General features: G+C 38.9%; 1 protein-coding gene across 2 annotated transcripts in view; it reads right to left on the bottom strand.

Annotated features, from left to right (window-relative positions):
• Window positions 1-1,721: 1,721 nt before the first annotated feature.
• MEOX2 (mesenchyme homeobox 2) overlaps window positions 1,722-27,769 on the bottom strand; it is a 70,654-nt gene continuing 44,606 nt past the window's right edge. For both annotated transcript variants that reach the window (XM_048838285.2, XM_048838284.2), the window contains 2 exons: window positions 19,377-19,549; window positions 1,722-3,040 (listed from right to left, as the gene is read on the bottom strand). In XM_048838285.2, the coding sequence (XP_048694242.1) occupies window positions 2,816-3,040; window positions 19,377-19,549 (398 nt within the window). In that variant the 3' untranslated portion in view covers window positions 1,722-2,815. The remainder of the gene's footprint in view (window positions 3,041-19,376; window positions 19,550-27,769) is intronic.

Below are 27,769 nucleotides of genomic sequence, written 5' to 3'. Positions count from 1 at the left end.
CGTGGCCCTATCCTGCCAACTCTGTGGCACATGCTCTGTGGACACTGTACACGTGTCCTACTGACTTCATACTTCGATCATACAGAGGGATGGCATATTTCATGTTGGCTTAAAAAAAACATATCTGAGTATCATTTTTCTCTCACTAGACGTAATATGTTGTTACTAGCCATCACCTTTTAGAATTTGGAGTAATGGGATGAAATTAAGGAACAGAAAATGAATCTCCTTAATGTCAAGACAGTCTTCCTGGCAGTGAGATCACTATGAGTCAGATTCTGCCACCCTTAATCACATTGGATGCTACCTTCCTCTGCAAGTGTCCCCACCAAAATCTATGGAGCTCGTCACAAAGTAAGTTACTAGTCAGTGTGATGGGGTAGCAGAAACTGGTCCTACATCGCTTATTATTATTTTTGCACTGCCTAAAGTGTGCTGGGTTTTTTAAAGAGCAAAATACAAGAGACTGTCTCAATCCTGAAAAATGTGCAGTCTAATTTTAGACATATATGAATGACAGCAATGAACAGTTGTGGGGAGAAAAGGCACAAGGAAAGATGAAGGTCAGAATAAGAGTATGCTTTTACTCTGGTTCATTATTTTCATGTAATAATGGAATTGATGTGTATTTTTTTTATTATTTCCTCCTTATCCAACTCCATCTAAATCATTTTGTGTGGCGAGGGCATTTGATAGATATAGGGTAATTTTATGATCCGTTAGGCTCTATAGGGTAATACTAAAATGTGAAATAGTCTCCCAAAGGAAGTTGTGGATGCTCCATCACTTGGACATTTAAATTAGACTGATCACAAGACTAGTTAGTGTGTAATAGTGAACAAACCTGAGTTAGAAAGGAATTGGACTAGAAAAGTTCTTGATCCTGTTTAGGATTCTTTTGATTCACGTGACTGTTAATCAGTAAATGTTCATTGGTAGTTAGTTTGAAGACTTCTCTTTGGATGCTCTGGCTTATTTTATTATTTTCATCCCCATTAGAAGAGGTATGTTGGCCAATAACTTTATCTCTTGAACAGCTTTATTTTATAAAGGCAAGGTAATGCAAGTTTACATAACCTTCCTGGGCAGTTACCATTTTTTCTCTCGATTTCCACAACGTATGACTAGCCTAGGATGGAACTAGGCTGTTCTCAATGGTGGCAGATGACAGAACAAGAAGCAAGGGTCTCAAGTTGCAGTGGGGGAGGTCTAGGTCGGATATTAGGAAACACTATTTCACTCAGAGGGTGGTGAAACACTGGAATGGGTTACCCTAGGGAAGTGGTGGAATCTCCATCCTTAGAGGTTTTTAAGGCCCGGCTTGACAAAGCCTTGGCTGGGATGATTTAGTTGGTGTTGGTCCTGCTTTGAGCAGGGGATTGGACTAGATGACCTCTTGAGGTCTCTTCCAACCCTAATATTCTATGACAAAATATCCCTTTAATGTTTGCCTCAGATCTTGGAAAATGGTTTAATGTGCCCTTGTTGTTCTTGGCTGAAACCATCATTAGCTGAGGGTTGCTTTTTCCTGCTAAAGGAAGGAGTTTCCCAAATGGATCAAGATAGAAGGTTTATCCAAGATCAAGTTTAAGTTTGAAAACATAGATTTATGTTGCCCAAAGCAAAACACAGTTTAGAAGGAATCGTGAAGCTAGAGCTGCTTAGCAGTTTTAAAGGAACACTTTCAAGTTTCCCATTAAATCACTATAGGCAGACCAGAATTATTTAAAAAGGATCATTTATTAAACATTTTTTTCTTTACAAAGTACAATCAATGTTTTGTTAGATTTGATTTTTGGTGTTCGCCTGTATGTACACACAAGTCTGTAACGTGTCTTGAATTTACACTTGGGACATAGTATCAGAGTTATCATCATAATTTTGATTTCTACCAACATAAGCAGCCAACTCAACTTATCTGCTGGTTTTAAAATCAGAAGATGAAGAAACAATACTTCCGCTGAGTGCTTCCCAATATACTCAACAAGGATGTAGAAGTAACGTATACATTTTTAGGGGTGGGGTGGTGGAAATAAATTCCTAACACGAGTGGAACATGATGTTATTTCTGGCAGGTCACTGGACTATCCTTATGATCCTAAAAATCATTCTGGCAGTTATAAGATAAGAAGAATTGAGGAGCAAGGTAAGTTTAATAATACCCTATTAGCAGCAGTTGAGAGTAAATGCAACATAAGGTTTGTTTTGTCTGTGGTACAAGGACGTGCCCTATCAGACACTACAGTATTGTTCTTTACTTGAACACAAGTGTCTACATGTATTGTCTGTTTTTGGGACAACAAAACAAAAATAAAGAGACAAGAAGCCGTTTATCATCATGAGTGATTATTGCCATCAGCTAATATTAATGCATTACTAAAATTAGTGAAGACAGGAAAATGCTGTAAGATAAATATTTACAGAGTTAAAATAAGTTTCTTATCCACTAGTCAGTGATTTTGTGGCACTGTGGTTTTTCTGAATATAACCTCTGTTGAAAGCAATGTAATTTTCAGTGCAAGCTAAAGCAAAAATACCTGCCCGCTGTCCATAAACATGACAAACAAATCTGGAATGTTCAAAGCAAGTTCATCTTCTGCTTCCCACTCTTGAGGCACCTCTAAGACATGGCACTTACTGTAAACCATCTAAAAAAATCAAGAAAAGCAGACACAATAAGCTTGAATTTTTAATAACCATTTTTTAAAAAAAAATCACTGCCAGAGTCACTTGCATAAGTAAACGATGCCCGGGGAAGGCGTGCCATCATAGCATTTCTTTCCTGAGAACGGAGCTGGGATCCTCTCTTTGTGTATCATAAGTGTGCGTGCTCAGAGCTGTGATCACTATCATGGCTGTCATCGTTCGCTAGTGAGTCCCCCGTGTGCTGGAGGCCGGCTGCACCAATTCCAGAAAGCTCTGAGGGAAGCAGTGTGCCCTTTTTCACATTCACTAGTTCCTTTTCCCGGGCTGCTGCCCCTTGCTGGCCCCCTTTTACCCGCTTCCATTTCATTCGTCTGTTCTGGAACCAAACTTTTACCTTAAAAATAAGAACAAAGACATGGTCACTGAGAGCTAATGATGTTATCTGTAACACTAATAAATAATAGCATCATGTGTTATTTGTGTAGCACCCGACAGGATGCTAGTTTCTTTACAGAACAAATACAAAAGCAACTTGCCTTCTCCAATGAGCTGAGAGTCTAATTTTAGACATGAAGTAAAACGTGAGGGTAAGGAACAATAGGGGAAGGAATTGGACAGTGAATTCTCAAACTGTGGGTTGTGACCCCATTTTAATTGGGTCGCTAGGGCTGGTTTAGACTTGCTGTGGCTCGGATTGAAGCCCGAGCCCCGCCGCTGGGAGCCGAAGCCGAAGCCTGAGGGATTCAGCCCTCGGTTGCAGGGTTCAGGTTACAGGCCCCCTGGCTGGGGCTGAAGCCCTTGGGTTTCAGCTTTGACCCCTTCCCCACTCAGGGCAGTGGGGCTCAGGCTTTGGCTCTGGCTCCGCCACCCCAGGCAGTGAGAATCAGGTAGACTCAGGCTTTGGACCCCCCTCTGGGGTCGTGTAGTAATTTTTGTTGTCAGAAGGGGGTTGCGGTGCAATGAAGTTTGAGAACCCCTGGAACAGTCATAAGTTAATATGGTTACATGAAATACTTAGCACTACTACAGTGCCTTCCAGTGGAGGATCTCAAAGCTCCCTAGAGACATGTATACATTAACACTCTTGTGAGATAAATATCATCCCCATTTTACACATGAGGAAACTGAGGCCAGGGAAACGACATACACAAATTAATAGAGAGCTCAGAAAATAACCTCTCTCTTCTATGTTATTTACAGTTTTGTGCCTTAACACGGAACCACGCTTTTCCTTCCTATTTTTTTTACGTCTTTTTCTAAGTATTTTTTCAGAATCTGCCAAGTACTTGGGAAAAGGGACAATGAAACAAGAAATTTTCATTCAAAAACAAGAATATGGAAGAAGAAGAAACAACTGTACATTTTTTTTTTTTTACCGGTCACTTCCAATTTCAATGCCCCCTCTCAAGCCTTTCCCCGATATATGCAAGGCCATGTTAGAAATTTTTTAATAGTAAATATTGATAATGACTTCCCTTTTTGGCTCACATACGTATTACTATAATCCCTGCTGTTAGCTTCCTTTTTGGTACAAGAGAATACTTGTCTCCTGCAAATCTGGTGTGCTACTAAGCACTGCAAACTGCAGGCAATCTACTTTTGCAATTGCCCACAGACTGAGAGAGACATGAGAACTCCTATCCATATATCAGATCAGATCCTCCGTTGATTCTAAATCAGCATATGCCATTGACATTGAAAGTAAATTTATTTTATGAAAATGGAAGAAGAGGGAAAAAATAGTTATTTTAAAACCCTTAGAGTTACTGCTGTAATGGAGTGTCCCAAACGTATCTTTGGGTCTCTTTTAACATGAAAGTTCTACAGAAAATTCTACAACATGAGGTAACTTCTCACTTGGAAAGGAAGTGAGAGCTTGGAATGCTGATGTCTCCTCTCCAGTGATAAGTGGAATATATTTTAGAGCTTTGAAAGTAATGCCAAGGAGTTGTCACAGCAGGACACATTGTACAACATCAGTAATAGAGCCACAAATGGATGTTTTGAGGAATTTATGTTGTATGTCCAGGAAATCTTACAGGCTTTAGCCTTTAACATTATTTTGAATGATACATTAGAATTGTACAGCAACAGAATTGATGTTTAAAGTCACATTTTTTTCTATTTATTTACTGTACTCATGGTGTTGTGTTAAAACTAATCTGAGCTCTTAAAGCCAATCAGTTGGGAATACAGCAAAATTATTCTAGGTTGGTTAACAGCTCCAAATCCATGCACGTCCTTTCCTTTAGGCTACTCATCAAAGGCAAAAGAATCTGGCTAGTAAAGTCAAATGAGTGTAAAGGGAAGGTATTTATGACTGGCTGCTATGATGTTGGGAATTATCATGGAAGTCTCTGATATATGGCCTAAGTATGAAAGCAGTGTCTTCATAAAAACACAATATTTGTACTGTACTTACAGCTCTTTATGGGAAGTTACAGATGTCATTTTTTTACAGTGAAGTTCCCCTTGTGAAAGACACTACAGCACTGGTGCCAAACACTGTAATAAACCTGTAGCATTTGGAGCTATGGAGCTGATCCAAAGCTCACTTAAGTCAATGGGAATCTTCCCACTGAGATATAAAAAAGATGCTCTCAGGATATTTTTGCAGCTCTGAGAGATCAATAAATATGCTATAGTGTCAAAAGTGTATCACAGTATTCAACTTGTTTTGCAGAAACCACTCTTTGCATAATGTCTTATCTATCTGCTTTGGGCAAAATCATTTACTATCCTGCACAGTTCAGGCTGTATGTGTGTAAAAAATTGTTGCAAGTAGACCATTGCATTGCCCTTTTCAAAATCCTAGTACTATTTGGGAGGCCCAAAGCTCTAGGGGCAAAATAATCAGTGAAGCTGATGGTTCGACTAGACCCCCCCCCCAGCTACTCTTGCAAGCATGCGGAGATCAGGAGCAGTCATTAAGTGAGTGGAGGGGGAAAATGTGTGTGAGCAGATTGTTCCTTTTCAATCGTCAGGAGTGTGGGGAGCATATTGCCACTAACTTTCCACCACCCATGATGTTCCTCTGCCTGAAGTAGTTTTAGTAGTATGCATGGAACCAGGATTTGGCCCTTAGCACCAATGAAGATATTGTAAACATAGCTAGTGATAAAGAGCAGGTAAAGGAATACTTAGAATGACTTGATCCATACCAGATCATATGCACTCACAAAATTAACAAACTTCTGGAGCCACCGACAATTCTTTTTAAATGAAGAGTGATTGAAAACTTGGAAAGAACCAGAAGACTGAAGAAAAGCAAGTGAAGAACTAAACCTATCTTCAGAAAATAAATGAGAGTGATCCTGGCAATTGTGACTCCACAAGTTAAACTTCCATTGCTAACATCCCAGGACATATATTAAGAGGAAAGAACACTTAGGATTGTCAATTTAGAAGAAAACATACAAGAGAGATTTTGTATAATAAAATCAGTCTGTGAAAATTAATTCAAATAGATTTGGATATTAATACAGTCATGTAAACTTAAAATGGGCAGAAGCAGTATAAAATAAACTAAGGTACTAATAAACAGCCATATATCAAGCTGGGAGCAGGTGTCTAATAGGGTATCACAAAGTGTTAGCTCTTGTCTTCTTTAATATCCTCAATAATGTTTTGGCAGAGCAAGAAACCGCCACATTAACAAGAATCAAAGATGAGTGGGAGGTGTTGGGAAAACCACTAACAACAGAAAAATGCAAACAGATTTAGAGGTTGGAGATACGTGCAGGCTATAAATAAATGAAACTGAACTTGGAAATACTCCAGCTAATACATCTGGGGAAAAACACTGCACAACATAGAAACATGGGAAGAAGTAATGCTGAAAGAGACCTAGGAGTGATAGTAGACAGCAAATTAGAGATGAGGTTGTCATAGGATGTAGCAGTTAAGAAAAAAAAAAGCATAGATAGTGACATGGTTGCCTACGTAGAGAAATTATAGCCCTGTTCTGTCAGGCTTTGGTGTTCCTGCACTTGGGATAATGCATTCATATTGGGGCACTTTGTTTTCAGAAGAACATAGAAATTTGAAGCTGTTTACAGACATTCACCAATCAGTGATAAGGAGCGTGGAGAGACTGATTTATGAAAATAGATTAAAAAAGAGCCAGATAGATACTGCTTGGCTAAACAATGACTTGGAGTAGGCAGAGAGGGGAGCACATACATATAACATTCTACAAACATTTGAAGCCTATTCACACCAAGATATGAGATAAATTATTTAGGACAGTATGAGAAAGTATAACTAGGAATAAGATGATGAAATTAAGAAAGGTTGAATAGCTGTGACATCTAAGCTAAGTGGTGGAGAGCCCTGTCTTGTGGGGAACGAAAACTTGACTGGACAAACCTTTAGTAAATGTACTATAGGGAGCTATTCTGCATTGTCAGGAAACAGACTGGGTAACCCTAATGGTTCTAGAGGAACAGCCGTGTTAGTCTGTATTTGCAAAAAGAAAAGGAGTACTTGTGGCACCTTAGAGACTAACCAATTTATTTGAGCATGAGCTTTCGTGAGCTACAGCTGATGAAGTGAGCTGTAGCTCACGAAAGCTCATGCTCAAATAAATTGGTTAGTCTCTAAGGTGCCACAAGTACTCCTTTTCTTTTTCCTAATGGTTCTTTATTTTCTCTAATTTCTATGACTGTGTTAGAATTTTATTATGAAAGTGAAGGGGAAACAATGGAAAGGCAAATACCTTCAAACATAATAGGACCTAATTCAGAGGTTGTGTTTAAGCTGAGGTGTAAATTGGTAAGTGGCTGTAAGACTAAGGAAATAAATATGCCTGAGGGAGTCTTCATTGGTGTAACATACACAGGACTGGAAAAAAGTGCAAATTAAACCAATTGAGACTTCCCTCTTCATCTGCCTTAGGGCAAAATTCAGAGTTGATGTATAAAGTCATGTAAATTGCCCCTACTCCTTACATTCAGTTTCCCTTAGACCTACTTTATATTTGTTCCAGCAGTGTGTAAAAAGAGGCTAAGAAGCTGCAATTTAACACCAAGCAGCTGGAAGAAAGTAGAAGTTGAAGTACAATTGAGGCAATGTAATTACACCTCTTCTTCAAGCTTCTCAACTGCATGAGATCAGGCCCAATTCTGATCTGGACTGTTGACTTCCATGGGAGAGCACTAGGCCCAATAACTAGTGAACACTAGTAAGTGGGACAGCAAAAAGTCTATTCACCATTTATATCCGATGTAATCCCTCAAAATGCAGTTTAAGTAGTGCTGGCCCTCTTTACAGGGGTGAATTTAATCCCCAGTGCTCCTGTGAGGTGAGTATGTATTACTTGCTCCATTTTACAGGCCGAGTTTAACATCTGGTGCCAAATCTCTACTATTTAAGGCAGTCAGCTTAAAAAAAGACAGATTTGTAACTATTTAGAACTGCAATAACTGTGTTAATGGTTCATTAATGATGATAATAAATAATCTGCGTCTCTGAGGCAAATTTACCTTGTTAAATGATTAACCCAGATAACTTCAAATGTAGAAATATTTTTCTTGTTTGGTAAAAACTAGTAAAATATATATGCTAAAAATGAAGTGTAATGAGATACAGAACTAAAAATAATTGCAATTCATTTTGATTTTAATTTTCTCAATCTACTTACTACACGAAGTGCCATTAATCTTACTTGCTCTGCTAAATGAGAGAACACTTTATAACTGAAGACATTCAGACACAGAAAATACGTATAGTATTGAAAGGCCTTTAGGACCTGATCCAAAGCTCAGTGAAGGCGATGAAAGTCTTTCCATTGACTTCAACAGGTTATAGATCAGGCCTTTAATGCTCATGTGCTAATAATAATATGAGAAGGGCTTTTCACACGCTATTTCCTCTAGAGATCAGATTCAGATATCTGAAATCTGAACTTCCTTTGGATTTTGTGAACAGTAAATAGTGGGAGGGAAATAGGTACTGATACATGATCCAGCTACATTTTAGTACTAGGCAGGAAGTGTGAAGAATTTTGAGTGTCAATTCATTGTAATTCACGGAAGCCAACGCTTTTCAAACATACAGCACCTTTGAAAGTGTTAAGTGTCTTGCTTGAAATGTCATACTGGGTATACTGAAAAGGAAGGGGGATGCAGGCAGCCAGAGCAAGTTGAAGTAAACCTTGTGGGGGGGGGGGGGAAGGGATGAGGGAACTGGATAGAACTACAGCAATTTAAAGCTACAGCATTCAGTCTGTATGTTTGAAATAGCCTATTACGTGCAGTGTGTCCAAATATAATTATTAATACCTACTATTGTGAAGCTTGATCCTATAGGTTGCTGAGTATTCCTGTGAGGTGCCCTCAACTCCCAGTGACTTTAGAGGGAGTTGAGGATAATTAGTACCACCCAGGAATATGTGCTTAAAAATATAAGACAAGATATTTTATGTGTACTTTTCCCCCTCTCTATCTTTCTCTATATATAATATAACTGCAAACAACACACACACTGTATATAGCTCAATTTAATGTGTAGAGTATATATATAGGGAATGAAGGGAAGGGAAATGAAGGGCTATGTTATAGCAGCCATTACAGCATTAGCAACTATTTCTAAATCAGCAATTATGGGGTGGTCTATTAGGCACATCTGCTCATTGGCATGAAAGTCTTTCCTTAGTCGACAAGTTGTTTAGCATTTACGTCTCCCAGACTGATGATTAAGCTGTTGCTTAAATAGGTTGAGGACCATATGACCGTGTGTTGAGCATCTCCTTGGGAGCAGACACCAAAGAGAAATGTTTTGCTATGGCTGATTTATTTTAAGGAATACTCCACAGTAATCAGGGGGCAGGATGCAATATGAGGGGCTGGAAATTGATTTATTGTTTCAGTGGTGTAGCACTATTGTTAATAGCAAATACTTGTGAAAGGCCAGAGTTTTACCTACTACCAAAGGGCCAAATTCTCTGCTGTCTTCCACCCATACAACCTCAATAGGATCATGTGATGTGAAACCGGTATGGCTTTTAGGCCCCAGTTCAGCAAAGCATTTGAACATATGCTTAAGACCACCCCTATTCAGCAAAGCATTTCAGTGTATGCTTAACTTTAAGCAAGGGCCTAAATTCTATTGACATCAATAGGTCTTAAGCACATGCTTAAATGCTTTGCTTCATCAGGATGGATGGCTGAACTGGGACTTGAGCCTTCTGTGTTGACACAGAAAAGTCTAACTGATGGCCTTTTCCTTCAAAAATGAACTTTGCAGAAAAATAATATTTTATCTTAGTTTCTGAAAAATAGTATGTGACTCTGCCTGTGATTAAACTGTATGACTTTCTTACCTGCACTCAACCCATTCATATGTCTCCAGCAAATAGCCACTTTTTCTTTTAAAACAAACAAACAAAAAAACTAGCTTCTCACTGGGATGCCCAACCCTGCTAGGTGCCAAAATAGTGGATTTTAAAGTTGTGACATTTTTATTTATAGAAAAGCTATTCTGAATCTGTCTAAAATATGTTAGTTAGGATTTTTCCTTTCCATCAAAGTCTTGCACAGTTAGACTCATGGTAGCTAAGGCTTTACTGGTGCAGGGACATGGAAAGTAGTCACACTATAAAAAAGTTAAACATTTTAAACACAGGTTTCTGCAAAATATGTGACGTATACAAACTACATGATAAGTGAGCTGAAGGTTTTACTGGCATTGGTTTGAGATGACCTGCGTAACTTGTGAATGACTTTAAGACTCATGAGTAATGCACCCATCCCAAACTCATACCAATAAAACCATTATGCCACACTGCCCCATCATTTCTTGTACACATGCAATACAAATGCACATCTCTCAGAGCCCCAAATTCTGTGTGAAGCATTATACCTAACTTATGTAGCAAGAACTCCAGACTTAGATAGTATAGTCCTTTCTCCTGTCATTAGCCCTCTCTGTATCCCTTCTATTTATTTATTTTGATGGTAAATTCAGTTTATTTTACACTTTAGATTTTTGTACTGAATATTCATAAGTGCATAGCAGCAACTGTTGAGAAAAAGCTGGAGGTTTTGGCAGATGGATAATGGACAGGTGGGACTTTTGGCACCCAGGAAAGCGTGGGAGATGGCTTTGGTTTTTGTTACTCAAAGGCAGCTTTGGGTACCGGAAAGCTGATGTATTCTGCTCCTTCTCTCCTACATTTGGGCAGGGGTGGAGGGGACTTAACATTTCAGAGGACGGCAGTGATTTAACTACTTCATTGCCAATGCCAGAAATCCTTGACAGCAACCATCAACCCCGCTACGCTCCACCCTGATAAATGCCACTTCATCCAACTATGATCTTCAACATTTAATTTCATAGCTTTTCATAGCTAAAATGATCATCAGTGAAATAGTTAATCTTGACTTTTTAAAATGTCCTAGTTCGACTTCAGCGTTACCCCACACTGAACAGAATGGGGTCGTTCATGCGCTATTGTTTGCATTCACAGGCAGACGTTGCGGTGTGGGTTTTACATTGAGTTCCTTTTTTGTTGTTTGTAATCTTGGGGGTGTTCGCTGCGGGTGTTGCCACAAGGCAGCTTTGTGCTCTCCCTGCCACCATGCATTTTCACAAGGGCCTGTCATGATCCAGTTCATATAGTGTACTTCTGTATGTACAGTACAGTCACTGCACTATATCAGGATTTGCTACATTAGTTGAAGTTGCGAGTTTGGTTTTCTGAAGTTACTACTGTTCAGACTAAGTAAAAATTGCTTACGCATAATCTGAAAAATCTGTTGGTGGGACAGAGTCATTTTAGACAATACGGCACTGATTCATCTTGCGCAGACATTTACACCTGTGTGGAGAAAGTGTACAATAAAGTGCTTCTACGGGTGTAAGTGGAGAATTCCAGTTTGCTAGCATTTCACAGCCAGTTAGCACAGATGAAAATGACTCATAAATGCAAGGCAATGGGGAATCAGGACTCAGGATTCTTGGAGGAATATGCTCACTTTGTTCTATGATGACAGTTTAGTCCTAAAGGAGGGAAGTGCCAAGGAACCTGACAACTCTGCAGACCTCTTAGGCTCCACAGCTTGGGAAGCCTTCGCATAGGCCACGAAGGAAGAACCCTAATTTCCGTTCAGTTTAACCGTCTCCACAGCTCATTCCTTCAAAACTGGAGGAATTTTCTTGACTTTCAAAGCAGGCCAATCTTGTATCTTTGATAGTAAATTGGCTGCAGAGTCAACATCCAGTCTTTTACAGCTGGCGTGGCTCAGAAAGCTGCAGCTATTTTCAACTGGACCAGGCCCAAAGAATACAAATGACCATCTAAATGGATGCTACATTTTATAAGTACCTAGCATAACAAATAGCTCTTTTCCTCCATATATAGCCACTAGGATCCATAAGTGAATCTCCAAAGATACTTAAAACAAAAAGTTTCAGAAATGTGTTGTTTCAGTTTTTGTTCTGTTTGATTTTTAGACTGACAAAACGTGTCACTTTTCTTAGAACTCAACTGTGATGTTAAGTCATCACTTTCCAAAGGTGCAGTACAGAGCAATCACCTCTCCAGCTGGAACTTCTAGGGAAAGTAGCTTCTATGCCAACCTCAAAAAAAAAAAAAGTACAGTTTGTGCTTCCTTTTGGTCCTGGCCAAGTCTACTGAGAGACGCAGGATTATGTGGGAGGACACCCACGGGCCTACCTCTTCCCCAACACCTTTGCACAAAGCTAGCTTTAACAGAAGCATTGGCTGAACAATCCTTGAATTTTGGGCCAAATCGCATCATAAGCTGACTGGCACAGGCAGACCGCTCTGCCTGCCCAGAACCCCACTGAAGGTAATTGGCCTCCGCGCAGATGTAAGGGTCTGTCCATGGCTAGCAGTTGGAACCTTGAGCTCCACTGAAGCACTGGAATTTTTGAAAATAAGGTCTCCCATTGTGAATGAATTATAACCAGTAACTCCACTCCCAATTTATATAGCAAAAGTAAATTCATCATTTGAAGTTTTACCATAAACTTTTGTTTAAAAAGTAAATAATTACTCGAGTCAAAATTATGTATTAAATTACCCATTAGATATATTTTAGGTTTCCAGGAGCATTTCTTTCTACAGAAGAAAGAAATTATGGAATTACTGTAGCAATGCTCTTCTGTAATTATTTTACAGACAAACATAAAAGTATCACTAGATTTTATTTTATTTTAAGGGTATTATTTTAAATAAAACAAACAATCCAGAGGAATGCAGGCCAACCCCATCCCTAGGCTTCAGAGCCCAGGCTCCAGCCCAAGTCGTAATGTCTATGCAGCTATCCATAGTGCCATAGCACAAGCCCCGCAAGCCCAAGTCTGCTGACCTGGGCGCGGAGACTCGCTGCCGTGGGCTGCTGCTCACCACACAGACTCAAATTTTATAGCATATGTGGACATTGCTGAATAAGTGGAAGTATGGAACGAGCATTTGACTTTCAGACAAGATTCGACAATACGGTATATCAGACTGATATTGATTAACTATGTTAAGGTGGTCCGTACTCCAGCAAATCAACACTGACTTTGTTTAGAAAGGTTGTTTGCTTTGAGTAAGGATTGCAGGATCCCACACTCAGTCTTGAGATGCTGAAAAGGATTTTAACCAAGTATAAATAGCCATTTGTTACTACGAAGTGAGGTGACCTTTGTTTGGAGGACACCACTGTAATGGGGATTTTCTATTATTGTTTATTATTTGTATTGCAGAAGCACACAATAAAAAAGCACGAATCAGGACGACAGCCCCACTGTGCTAGATACTGTACATATACTGCCCCCATTTATATGATAATGCATTGTTTGCCTACCTTTCCTGTAGAATTAAACATTAAAAAGGCACCTCTTTTGACATTCCTATTTATCTACTCATGGAACTACTGGCACTACTTCATAACTTGACAGACTAAAGACTTTCGTTAGGTAGAACTCAGACAAGAGAGCATAAAGCCCTTCTTTATTTTAACAAACTGTTTTCCTCATCACCTACCAAGAAACACTGATTCTGGGTATTTTCTAAGTGATTGATGGATTTTGGGCAGATATTGGGACTTAAGGTTAACTAGCAAAAAATAAGCCCTCCTCAGTGGAATTTAATCGGACTAGGTGGGATTTTCCATTTACATTGGCAAATAGAAGCATTACGTATTTGAACTGTTTATTCCGGTAACCTTAGCTAGCTTGAAGAACTGCAACGTTGCTCCTTTGATTAGCTCTGTGCAAAAAAAGATCTTGTGAGGTGGAAAGATCTCCCACTCTTTCTTTATTTGGCAGGATCGACCCTATAAAAATGTCCATTTTGCCACACCTCTTATACCCCACTGCAGCTGCTTCCTCTCCTCATCCCACAGTGAGACTTTAAAAAATTTGGATGGTGCCTTCTCCAAGTTTATCTGGATGGACAAAAAAGCCAAGAATGTGCTTGTCAAGGTTACAAATATCTAGGGACCTAAGAGATTTTTATACTAACTGGCTCTTCAGAATACATAGAGGCCTGCCAGCTGAAAATTATTAACTGCTGGCTGAGTAGGGATTGGGAGTGCACTCTATAGGCGATGGAGCAGCAATTATAGGCACCTATATTGGTGGAATTTTTACAGTGTGATAATAGAGCCACCATATGTGTTTTAAATGCTCTTGAAGTGCACTCTTAATATCTGGGACTTTGAGATGTCGAAGTAATTTTCTTTGATACTCCTCTCTTGAGACCCTCAATGATATTTATTTTTTGTTAGGGTGCCATACAAATCACGCTCACTCCTGTTCCATGTTGACATTCTGAATAACATAGCCTAACATGCAAATAACAAAAATCAGGACTTGGCTCCTTCACACATTTTTTTTTTTTCTGAACATGTCCTTCCACCAGGAATTTATATTTGTGCTGACCTTAGAAGTTGTTTGGAAATTCAATTTGAGCCTTGCTTTGATGCTAGTAGGAAACTTGGCCACTCTTACATGGGCTTTTAAATACAGTAAAACATATGTTTTTCTATTGTTTGTTTTAAGTGCCAGAAAGGTAATTATGAAGTGTTGGGTGCTGATGTCCTGTTTAAGATGTAACGTATGGTAGAAATTATCATCATAGTCAAGAGGAAGATTGAGCTTTCCTAAGATAATGGGCCCCATGATTTATCTCACATCTGCCACATCTTGGGAACTAACTGAAAGAGGTAACTTTAGGATGACTGACAATATCTTTCCGCTGTTTATTTTTGCCTCTCTGACGCTGTACAATAATTTGATGTTTGCTTTTTTACTGAATCTTAGTAAAAACAACATATGTAAAGTAATTAATTCCATCAGTGGTTAATTCTGTTCACAAACATAATTTCTTGGTGGAGATGTTTAATACATCTAATACCCTCTGCTTTTTTTTCTTTGCTGCATTATCCAACATTAACATTTGATTGTCCATTTGCACACAGAATGTCATTCCCCCAAGGTCTGAAGACCTTTCAGATATAGATGGGTCTACAGCTGGGGTTGGCATAGGTGTTATAACCCACATCTTAACCTAGTCAGAGAGAGTGACTACCACATGTTGAACACCATTCTCCAGGGAAAACAGCCTTTGGCAGAAGTTTTGGAAAATGATAGTATATGCCACAAATGCCAATGTGACCAGCACAGTCACATCGTTCTCAGAAGTACTGCTCTATGCAGAGATTACTTCTGGAAACCAGGCCAAATGAGCTGGGCTACATGAGAATGTCTATCTTTTTATTTAGATTGTAGTCCTTTCTCTGAAGAGCTTATTTCCCAGTGTGTGTGTAAAGCACCCAGCACAACAGGCCCCTGATCTCAGTTGGGACTACTAGATGCTACTGAGGTAATAATAACAACAACAACAACATGCTAGTGTGTGCTGGTATGGTGTTAACATTCATTCAGTTAACAATGGAATGGAATGTATTTAAGAATATTCTGATTCTGCACTGAAGAAATGAATGTTGATCTCACAGCAGTGTAATCCTGGAGTACGTTTGCTGAAGTCAGTGGAGCTGCACTGATGTAAAACTAGTATGAAGGGAGAATCACGACTGTTGACTCCCTGAATTGCACTCTTGGAGGCTTTCATACAGTTTAGAAGTAGAAAGCCTGATTCTGGTCTTATTCACACCAGTTTTACACCAGGGTAATTCACCTGATTTCCATGAAGATGTCCCCAGTTTACAACAGTGGCAGTGACAGCGACAGCAAAATTTGCCCCAATATACGCAATTTTCAGAAAGCAAATGGATACTGGAATGTGCTGCTAGGTTTTCATTCCCTTGCCAATCATCTTTTTGTTGTGGACAACAGAGGACATCTTCAGTGCAGTATACGGCCCCCTCTTTCTTTCTGACTGAAAGGCATAAAGCTACAAGTCACGGTGCTGCTGTGTAAGTATTTCATGCAGAACCTTTAAAAGCTTTCCCTTCCTGATTGAAACTATCCAGGCCTTTGTGCTAGAATGCTAGGGAAGCACCAGCATTCCCAGCAGCCCAGGTGCCACATGTGATTAACAAGAAGGGTTATGCTCAGATGTTATGTGGATGGGTTCATTATAATTACTGAGAGGTGATCACAAGTATCAATGCCTAGCACTGACATTACACATCTGCTACAAAGTATCCCCTCACATTCCTCTCCATGACTGTGTAGCAAAGGAAGTCTGAGGTTTTAAATTTGACCTAGCAGTCTCAGAAGACTGCTTTTTCTCCCAATGAACTTCCAAAGACATATGTTCATATCTAGCTATCGCTGTACAGTATGTTGAAATAAAAACTTAATTTCCTTTGGAACACAGAATCATCTCATCATATGGTTTTGTCACACCACCCTATAATGCTGGGCTAATTCCACTGCTGTTGTAAGTAGGCACAACTTAATTGAAATCAGTTGGTTTACCCCACCAGTGGCGAACCAGTTAAAGGTCATCGTGGATTATTATTCAATATTTTATTTGTTGTTACTTATGAGGAAAAATCCATGTAGCACTGTAACTCAGTGTACATGCTTAGGCCATGTCTACACTAAAAAGTTAGGTCAACACAACTATGTCACTCATGGGTTTGAAAAATCCAAGCCTGACCCAGAAGAGGAATAGGTGCAGGCTCCAACCTCAGGACATCTACCTGCACCTATGTCCAGCACAGAACAAGAGGGAAGGGAGTTGGCACAATATTTTTTTCTGTTTAGCCAGGATCTACACATACCATTTTAAACTGTATTGACCATTAAGAAAAACCATACACCTATTTTTGTAATTACTTATTTCCATTTTCCAGCTGATAATAGCAATTATGAACTCAGCTCAGGCTACTTCCTGGGGATTAGTTACTAGCTGAGATTTCTCCCATCTGACCATTAATCCTCAGGAAACACCCTGCATAAATACACTGACATTTGTTTCATACTATTCTATGGAATCGAGCTATGATTTTTAATGTCAAGACATTCAAGTAGAATTCAGATTTAGATTCCACTGATTCTTTCTGTGCAACCAACTCAGTATTCCTAGTCTCAATTAGTCCAGTCCCTGGCAGGATGAAAGGCAATTTCTTGTAAAATATATTCTTTTCAATTCCTAAAACATAAGTAATTAAGGAAAGTGGATAATGCTGGATCTTTGGATGATCACACACAAATTATGGATCTGTCAAAAGACAAGTAGGGAACACTTTGCTACAGTTCTTACTAAAGACTGTAACTGAAAATCAAGTCTTTTGAGTTCAATGGGTGTTTTGCTTGAGAAAGGATGGTAAGATTGAGACTTTAGAGATCAATATTCTTATTTATTTTCCCCCACCATAATAAATCTCCCTTTGCATTTGATACTAAAGGGCACAAGTGATAAATCTAACAAGCATATTTAAATAACAGAAAGTAACTCCACTGGAATGACAAGGGTTTTTTCAGTGTATGCTATTATATTTAGCAAAATTAATGCTATCTGGCATTATTATCTTCATGTTATAAACAAATTACTGCCTTCTAGCTGATGTGAGGAAATAATAGGTATGCATAATAAAGACAGAGGTAAACTTAGAATGCCATTTTATGTACATGTCTTTGAAGCTCCCAACGAAAATCCTGTTTCATTTTCATGTGTGCACGCGCATGTATACAATGGGTCTGGAGCGGTACTATTTATAGAAAATGTAAATTAAGTTTTGAGTAACTGACCAGTCTTTATTAGCCTCTCATGTTTAGAGTTTCATGAAGCATGGTCTTATTTCTGAGCAGACCAGAATTAGTTAGCATGAATGTTACTGCATATTGTAAAATGTCTCTCTCATATTAATAACATCCCTATACCCACTGTCTAATGCATTCCAGCTAGAGATCATACATTTTGCATTTGATCGGGTGAGCCTGCTAATACCTTTAGGTTCTTATACTGCATGCTATCTGAGTATCTATTGATTTTAATTTCAGATATAATTTAAGTTGTTCCTCAGGGGAGGAAGATTACAACAAACTCAGGTATGTAATCAGGCCAAGATGAAAGGCTTTCAACTAACAATATTGTTGTATGAAAGATTCTGGATGTTTCTGAAAATGTGCACATTTAAACATTAATGTGTTGAGCCTGGATTCTGCAAACACTTATGTGCATGCTTAACTAAAACACATGACTAATTCCACTGAAGTCAATGTGACTATGGACAAAAAAACGTTAAGTATGTGCTTAGGTGTTTGTAGAATGAGGGCTTGGAGAGCAGGAAACTGAGAAGAGTGATGAGAAATTCCATGGTCTCCTCCTACTTCACAGAGCAGGGTAAGATGACAGGATGGTAAAGGTCTATACTCTGTCCATTCTGGTGCTGCCACATTTGGAATTGCACTACTGGTAATGTGAGAATGGAAAATTTCCCCCCAAAATATTGGCAGAGATGTAGCCAGAATGTGGTGAATAGTTGGGTAAACTTCCAGTTGAGTTGACAGAGTTGAGCTTTAAAGCAAAAAGGGAATAACTAAATGAAGCTTTGTGTTTCAAAAGCACCTTTTGTGTATCAAAGCACCTTTTCTGGGAGTTCAGATGCAATTCCCCACTGATTCTGTTTCCTTCTTAACCTTCTCATCCCTGCCTCAGAGACTGACAATAAGGGGGTTTTGGTCTCTTTTAAACAATTTTTTAAAGTTTTTTTTTTAAATGTCATTTTTTCTTTTTAACGAATAATTGTGTTAAAAGTGTGTAGCTTGAAGAGAGCAGAGTTGTCATCAAAACATTGCAGGTGTAAAAAGTCACACACTGCTTACTATGGTTCAAATGGAAGCCTTAGTTATGGTTTGGCCATTCTGTGATATCTTCCTAACAACTCTAGTAGATTGTTCTGTGATTTTTCACGATTCAGAGAGCAAATAGATGGTGGACAGCTGTCACAATGCCTGTAAATATTTAGCCACAAACCATTGCACAGAATGGAAGATTGGATGTATTTTAAATAGAGATGCATTGGGCAACCTGAAAACCCATTTATTCCATTCTGGCAGATAGACATTTAACGTCAATGAATCAAGTAGTGTGTTTCAATGGGTTAACTGAATTTATAAATATCTGTTTCACAGCAACACTGTTATGCAGTATAAATGTGTCATTTTAGCATTATCTCTAATTTTTTTTCCATTTTACACTTTAATATATCTATGGGTAAATCAAATGGGGAGAGCGACTGCTGCTGGTAGTTTTAAATATTAAAACAAACACTTCAAAATCTATTACTTTCCATCAGTACCTGTCTTTCAGTGAGGTCCAGATTTACTGCTATCTCATATCTCCTCAGCCTGGTCAGGTAGTTATGATGGGCAAACTCTGCTTCTAGCTCTCTGATTTGCTCCTTGGTAAAGGCTGTCCTTTCCTTCCTAGGCTTACTGTTGACCTCTGATTTGTAATTTCCTTCCTGGGAATCTGAAACAAAGGAGAGATAAAAGTGAAAGTTATGACAAGGGTTTGATTTATTAGGAACTAAACCCCACAGATTAAGGCTGTGCTCATCCTCTACGTGAGCACCTCAAAAACTTCCCTGCCCTGGAATAGCAGAAGCACACTAGCTTTGATACTAATGGATCCTCCACTGCCACAGAGCAGAGTAGCAGGCGTTTTCCCAAGAATCCTGAATGTAACTAAAGAACTAGCACTGAATCTTCTAGCTAGTGACCAACTGGATGGCATGTCAAGGGTTGGCTCTATTCTATTATTTCACTGACATGTCAAGCAAAGCTATCCCTATCAGAGGGCATACCTTCAATTTTATCCAATTACAGCTTTACAGAAATAAAATAAATAAGAGACGAACGTGTGAAATCCAGTCAAAAGCATGATGATGAAATGGATGAGCACCGACTGCAGAATCATAAGGTGCTTCCCCCTAGCATGCCGAGAAGTAGACATTCCATAAACCCCCCAACTTTTAGACACGCAATAGAAAGTAGTGCTGCCACCATAGCCCATACCCTAAACTATTCTTGCTGAAGATGCAGGGAAATTATCTCTGCCATGATCACAACAGTGAAAATCCTCTCACAACCCTCATAGTTTCAGTTACTCTCACAGAAAAATATCAGGGGTCTGATGCAAAGCTACTAAGTCAATGAGTCTTTCTATTATCATCAATGGGCTTTGAACCAGGCCCCATTTGAATAAGTGCTATGATCTGATTGTTGACGTTCCTAAAGTTTTGTCCCATAAAATGTCTTTTGCTCTATCTTTTTCAAATCTGGGCATGTCACAATACCTGCAAGTTCAACATTAGTAGGCGTGCAGCATAAGAATCATTTGTGAACTCCTGGCCTCATGAACCATCTCAAAAATGTCACAGATACATTCACACTTCAGCTACTGATTTAAATAGAAACCTGCATCAATTTCCAACTGGACAGACACATAAGGAGTCTCTCTCTGACGTTCTAGGTCAGATGAGTCATTAGCATGCTTGAAATAGCCTACTAGACCACTGAGCCCAATAACAAAACTATTAACAATTATGCAGGTTTAGAAGAGTAGAATGAGAGTGGGTTTGGGGTCAGTATTACCCTGTTGCTTGAAAAAAAAATCAGTGGCTTTTGTGCAAAAATTAGTGAGAAATCTTAATGAATGATTCAATGCTACAGTCACAGGTTTATGCTGCCACAGGCTATAGCTTCAAATCCCAATGGAGTAATTTAAAGAACAAAACCAAACCCAATATCAGTGATATCATGGTGGTGGCCAGGATATAAGAATGTAAACTGAATAGGGGAAATGTTTTTATTTGATGCAAAATATAAATTTCCAGTACCTCATTATGGATGAGACTGTGTCCTGTCCCTGTGCAGTTGAGAAGGTGAGAGTAGAATGGAGAGAGGTAAAAAACAGCCTTCTCCCACTGCTCCACTGAAAGCAAAAGAGCTGGACAAAAAACTTAAGTCCCCTGTTCTCAGGGGAGCACAGCTCCTTCCTAATAATCTAGGGTGCAAATTACCTCAAAAATGGCAGGAAGGAACCTGAGTCATGCTCCCCTCTTCCTTCTGTACTAGCCTGCAGAGTGTGTTGCATCAGCCAATTGGGGGAGCCACCAGGAAGCATAATTCTCCCCAAAATTTTCAGCATGCTGGCATGCACACTGCATTTCCTTCTTGGAATTGCTCCTCAACTGCTGCAGCTCTGCCACACCCCAATTCAGGTCCATGTGTAATTTACAAATCTCATTCCATATACTTGAATCCTTATACGAGCACTCTCCATGTATCCCTTTAGATGGAAGCCTAAATCATCTTTTTAGGATTATAAGTGATGGTTACACTTAGAATCATAGAAATGTAGGACTGGAAGGGACCTCAAGAGGTCACTTAGTCCAGTCCCCTGCACTCATGGCAGCACTAAGTATTATCTAGACCATCCCTAACAGATGTTTGCCTAACCTGCTCTTAAAGATCTCCAATAATGGAGATTCCACAACCTCCAATTTTTCCAGTGCTTAACCACCTGACAGTTAGGAAGTTTTTCCTAATATCCAATCTAAACTGCCCTTGCTGCAATTTAAGCCCATTGTTTCTTGTCCTATCCTCAGAGGTTAAGGAAAAAAATTTCTCCCTCTTCCTTGTAACAACCTTTTATGTACTTGAAAACTGTTATGTCCCTCTCAGTTTTCTCTTCTTCAGGACCAATATTTTCAATCTTCCCTCATAGGTCATGTTTTCTAGACCTTTACCCATTTTTGTTGCTCTTCTCTGGACTTTCTCAAATTTTCTGAAATGTGGCACCCAGAACTGGACACAATACTCCAGTTGAGGCCTAATCAGCGTGGAGTAGAGCGGAAGGATTACTTCTTGTGTCTTGCTTACACCACTCCTGCTAATATATCCCAGACTGATGTTTGCTTTTTTTTGCAACAGTGTTACGCTGTTGACTAATATTTAGCTTGTGATTCACTATGACCTCCAGATCCCTTTCTGCAGTACTCCTTCCTAGGCCATCATTTCCCATTTTGCAGGTATGCAACTGATTGTTCCTTCCTAAGTGGAGTACTTTGCATTTGTCCTTATTGAATTTTGTCCTATTTACTTCAGGCCATTTCTCCAGTTTGTCCAGATCACTTTGAATTTTAATCCTACTCTCCAAAGCACTTACCGCCCCTCCCAGCTTGATATTGTCCAGAAACTTTGTAAGTGTATTCTCTATGCCATTATCTAAATCATTGATGAAGATACTGAACGGAACTGGACCCAGAACTAATCCTTGTGGGACCCCACTTGATATGCTCTTCCAGCTTGAGTCTGAACCACTGATAACTACTCTCTGGGAACAGTTTTGCAACCAGTTATGCACCCACTTTATAGTAGCTCCATCAAGGTTGTATTTCCCTAGTTTGTTTATGAGAAGGTCATGAGAGGCAGTATCAAAACCCTTACTGAAGTCAAGATATGAAACATCTACCACTTCCCCTCTATCCAGAAGGCTTGTTACCCTGCCAAAGAAAGCTATTGCGTTGGTTTAACATGATTTGTTCTTGGCAAATCCATGCTGAGACTGTTACTTATCACCTTATTCTCTTCTAGGTATTTGCAAATTGATTTCTTAATTATTTGCTCCATTATCTTTGCAGGTATGGAAGTTAAGCTGACTGGTCTGTAGTTCACCGGCTTGTCCTTATTTTCCTTTTTATAGATTGGCACTATATTTGCTTTTTTCCAGTCCTCTGGAATCTCTCCCGTCTTCCATGACTTTTAGAAGATAATCGCTAATACCTCAGATACTTTCTCAGTCAGTTCCTTGAGTATTCTAGGATGAATTTCATCAGGCCTTGGTGACTTGAAGACATCTTGCACAGGCATGAACTCTTTCCTAATATAGCTCTGAACATACATTGATCCTACATGAACCGCAGCAATGTTGTTCATAAGGTTGATAACCACAATGGTAGTTTGATTGTGGAGTATTTAAGCACTGCTTCATGCTTTAGTATTAAACACTGAGGATTGGTCTGTACTAGAAAATTTATACTGATATAACGATATCAGTGGCAGGGTGTCATGTTTTTATGGATGCAGTTATAACGCACCTTTATATCCATATAACTGTGGTTATACTAGGGCTTTTACCAGTATAGCTTATTTCAGTCCTGAACCAGAAGAAGTTAAACAGATATATGCATTTTTACACTGGTACGACTATGTCCACAGTAGGTGGGTTTTGGCACTTTAACTCTACCAGTATAGTTAAAATGGCAAAATTTCCAATATAGAGAAGCCTTAATTTAAGGCAGTTAATAGTGACTTCCTGCAGACGGGGCAATGCTCAGGATGTAAAGGCCATAAACAAGGGGGTCTTTTCATCTTGATTCATGAAGTATGTCTCCCAATTATGGTAAAAGGAATATTCTGAGGAGAGAGAGAGAGAGAGAGAGAGGGGGGGGAGAGGAGAGGAGACAGCTCCAGGTATGCATACATATTAATCAGTAGAAGAATAATTTTGATTAAAATCCTTTGAATAACACTGAGTTCCTGTGAAAAAAAATCCCTCCCCTTCTGCGTGGCATGAGCTCTAAGATTAGACACATTCATCATTCTGTCAAAGTCTCTAAGACTTTTTTGATCTGAGAAGTATGCTTCATAGTACCACCTACAGTTAAGCAGAAAGTAACGCTTGGTGCCATGGCAATTGGGAAAGACACTGATGGCAATTCTTTACTGCAAGCATATGGATCATCACAGAGAACAGTAAATGAACTAAGAATGCAGTACAACCTTAATGATAAAAAAAATACATCTCAGTGAGACAAGTCATCCTTTGGATAATAAGTACTTGTAGTCTCTAAGGTGCCACAAGTACTCCTTTTCTTTTTGCGAATACAGACTAACACGGCTGTTACTCTGAAACCTTTGGATAATGGTATTTGTAGGTCAAAGTCAAAACTTTAGGTTTTAAACTTGTGAAAGTCAGGAATTCAGAATCTAAATCCCAAGCCCCTAGGATACTGGTGCACAAAGAGGCAAATGTAACTGTCACACAAGCACATAAGAAGTATTTCTCCTAATCATGCTTGCTAGCATACAGCCTGAATGATGAGTTTAGAACAGCCAGTAACATTACCTGTTTTAGCCATTTCCTGTGTGAAACTAAAGTTGCTGGGGCAATTTGTTATTTAGACGTTCCTACCATTACTGGATACAAGTAAATGTCACACTGTACATTTTTGAGAGCAGTAGTTCTGTCAGCAGTATGTTTTCATTGGCAGATTGGCACACTGGTAAAGTCTGCATTTTTGTGAGGGTTTTTTTTGTGTGTGTTTTGTTTTGTTTTTGGCCTCTCACAGAGAGCTGATGTCATTGAGGGTTCAGTGTTTGGTAAAGCATGCTTTAACTGGCCTTCACACTGGAAGCATCCAACATGGCTTGCAAATCAATGACTGTGTTTCAAGGATTGTCATTCACCCCTTTCTTTGCCTCTAGAGTCTGGACTGTCTTGTTTGGTGACTCTTCATGCACACACTGATTGCTAGAGCACAGTCTAAGCTTGTTTACATTTCATATAATGACAGTTATAGTTATCTACCAGTAGAGCAGCTTAAATTAATTTGCTTGGCTGCACTACCAGCAGCAAAACCATTGCATCTTAAGGGAGAATTCAAATCTCTTTTGCCACAGCTACTACAGCTACTGGGGGCTTTGGCTGCTTAGGGTTTCCTATGGTGCTTATCACAGTAATCTTTAGGTGCTAGAGTCATACATTCTAGAGCTGAGAGATTAAATTAATTTTTCTTTGTACTCATTGCTAGTAGCCATAAGAATGTTCAGTGAATACAAGGAAGGACCCTATCATGAACTTCTAGTTGCTAGTCTTTTCATTGTGCCAACATTTACCCTCTTCATGTCACTGGAAATGCTGAGAAAACTCAGACTAAGTAATAATTTGTTATCAACAATTTGACTGAATTAGTTCATCTTTGTATATTTCCTGATGAATCTCTGATTTCATAAACACAGGCATAAGAAAAATGTTAAATTGTGTTTATTTTAAACATTTAGATCTTCTATAGCACCATGTGATGTTCAAAGAACCTTGAGAAAAAACACATGATAAATACAAATACAACTAAATGCTAAAATTGGAAAAGTACACAGAAACGTTAGACACCAAGCACACTCCTCTTAGTAACTACATTTACACAACAGAATGATTAAACTTCTAGGGACTCTGTTGAAACAAAAGTTTGGACATCACTCAAGTTTCAAATCCAACATCAACTAACTGTATTGCTTGATTCTGAAATTTAGTTAGTTAAATGCCCACAAGGTGTATATCAGTGTGTTTATTTACAAGTAGTTTAAGATAATTACACAGCATAGTAATTATGCTGGCAAAGAGTGAGTCAATGGGGTTCTGCGTAGCATTTTAAGGCATCTAAAAAATAAATACTCAAAAATCAGGCATCAAAAATCCAGAAAGTGTGGTGGATTTAGAAGGTGTCATGTCAATTATAAACTCCTACAGACCTTTGATTTTTTCTCTGCTTCAGTGCTTTTTATTGTGGTTTGTGCACAAATCTCTTTTTCTCCCTATTCATTTCAGACTACTCAGAATTATGTTTTTTGGACTTGGTACTAATATAAACTTTGTTTTTTTAATTTCCATAGTAGTAAATCTAGGGGTGTTTTTTTCTGGAATGCTTCTTTTTTAACAGTCTCTAAAAAGGCAAGATTGGGAGATCCCATCTTTTTTGTTACCTTAAGGACTATGTTCATATCACCTGACTGGTTTCTCTTTGGTGGAAAATGGGTGGGAAACTTGGAAGAGATTTTTGGCAGATTTCATGTAGCTTACATCTGTTTTGCAGCTGTTGCAATTGAGGCAAAAAAAAAAAAAAAACAAAAAAACCACACAACCACCCACCCTCAGTTTTCTTTTACTGGCTAGAGCCTATGCCAAATGGTAGGTGTAAAGGCAGAGAACAAAGTCTAGTGGGAACCTAAATTACACTCCCTTCCCCCCAAAAAACACAAAATATTTACATCTGGTCCATAACACGTTACGTAAAACACAGTAATCTACATTGTGCGTCGTCCCCACCCTCAAACTCAGGCATACATTCAGAAAATGTAGGCCAGTATTCAGATACTGGTTGGTGGACAATCTTTCTTTTGTAAACCTTTGCTCTTTGGGACGATGCTAATACAAATAGTCTGACACGATTGTGAAACATACAAATCACCCTCGCAGGATTGTTCTGTCTGCTTTTTAGAACTCTAGGTCTATAATTTCACCCAGTACAGTAAGATGTGCTGGTTCACTGGTGGCAGAATGTACTATCTGGAAAAATATCATTAAGGCAAGACTGATTGTACAGCGGGTTACCTGAGGGTAGGAACGTTACCTTGGTTAAATTATTAGTATATTGTTTAACAAAGTCTGGAAAAAAGGTTATGAAAGACCATCTCCATCTGTGCTACTCTGACACAAAAGTTAGCTTTCTATTTTACTCTAAAGAAACATTGTTGTCAACCTCATTCTTACGGTACTACCAAAATTCCTGTATCTCTTCCCAGCACCGTTACATCAGTGAAATAAACAGTCATGCCACATATACTTTAGACCCTGGTAAAAATGGAGTAATGCAGTGGTAAATCTGCCCCACAGTATGTAGAAAGCATATGAATTCCCTGCTGGCAATTTCTTCCCCATGAATAGCACCCACCTTGATATCTTTGCTTTTGAGGCGTAACTGAAAGAAGGCCACTAACACAAGAACAAATATTTACTTTGTGCCACATTATTTATTTACTGCACTCCACCAGCATGCTCAACCCAGCAGTAATGTAAAAAGATCCTGCTCTAAAGAGGACAAAGTCAAAATCATATGTAAAAACATGAAAAGTGTCCACCCTTTGCTTGGCTTCTTTCAGCAAGTGGCCAAACCCTGGCTTTATGGACGGAAGTGGACTTTCAGCTAGTATTTGCAATACAAAAAAATTCTGCATACAAGAAAAATCAAAATAAATAAAACTGCTGGTTTTTCATTAGAGGTTTCATAGATAGTTGCCTGGTTAGCTAGGGTCAGATTGTGATATCGATACTCACACTGAGTAGTGTGTTATTTCATGTGTAGTCCCATTGACTTCAGTGGGACAACCCAAGGAGAAATGTACTTACTATTCAACGGGAAAAAGGCCCATCAGAATTTGGCCCCTAAAATTTTCTTTTTAAGGGCTGGATTGTGTAACTCTTATTCATATTGATGAGCATCTACTCCTGCAACTAGTCTCATTGAAATTTGTGGGCTCTCTGATGTGACAAAGCGCTTGCCAACACAAAAGTTGCACAGTCTATTCCCACATGTATATTTCATTGTAACTTTATTGTGATGTTGTATAAACCAAATACTCTTAATTGCATACTTTCTTATAATGGTCTTCAAGTGCTTGTAGAGTGCAACTACTACACACTGTTTACTTTAAAATGGAGCAATCTATACAAATATCTTATCGTGACAATCTTGTTACTTCATAGTGACTTAACATTGCATGAAGCAGTGTTTCTTTCTAGCTTAATTCCTCCACAGTCACTTAAACCACTATCCTGTAAACAAAAGCTTTATAGATTCTGAACATCAACAGGACTCTACAGTGGTATGTTGTTCAGTGCCAAATACCT

Source organism: Caretta caretta, chromosome 2 (assembly GCF_965140235.1).
Source record: "Caretta caretta isolate rCarCar2 chromosome 2, rCarCar1.hap1, whole genome shotgun sequence".
NCBI classification, from domain to species: Eukaryota; Metazoa; Chordata; order Testudines; family Cheloniidae; genus Caretta; species Caretta caretta.
This window is presented reverse-complemented; position numbering and strand designations above follow the sequence as displayed.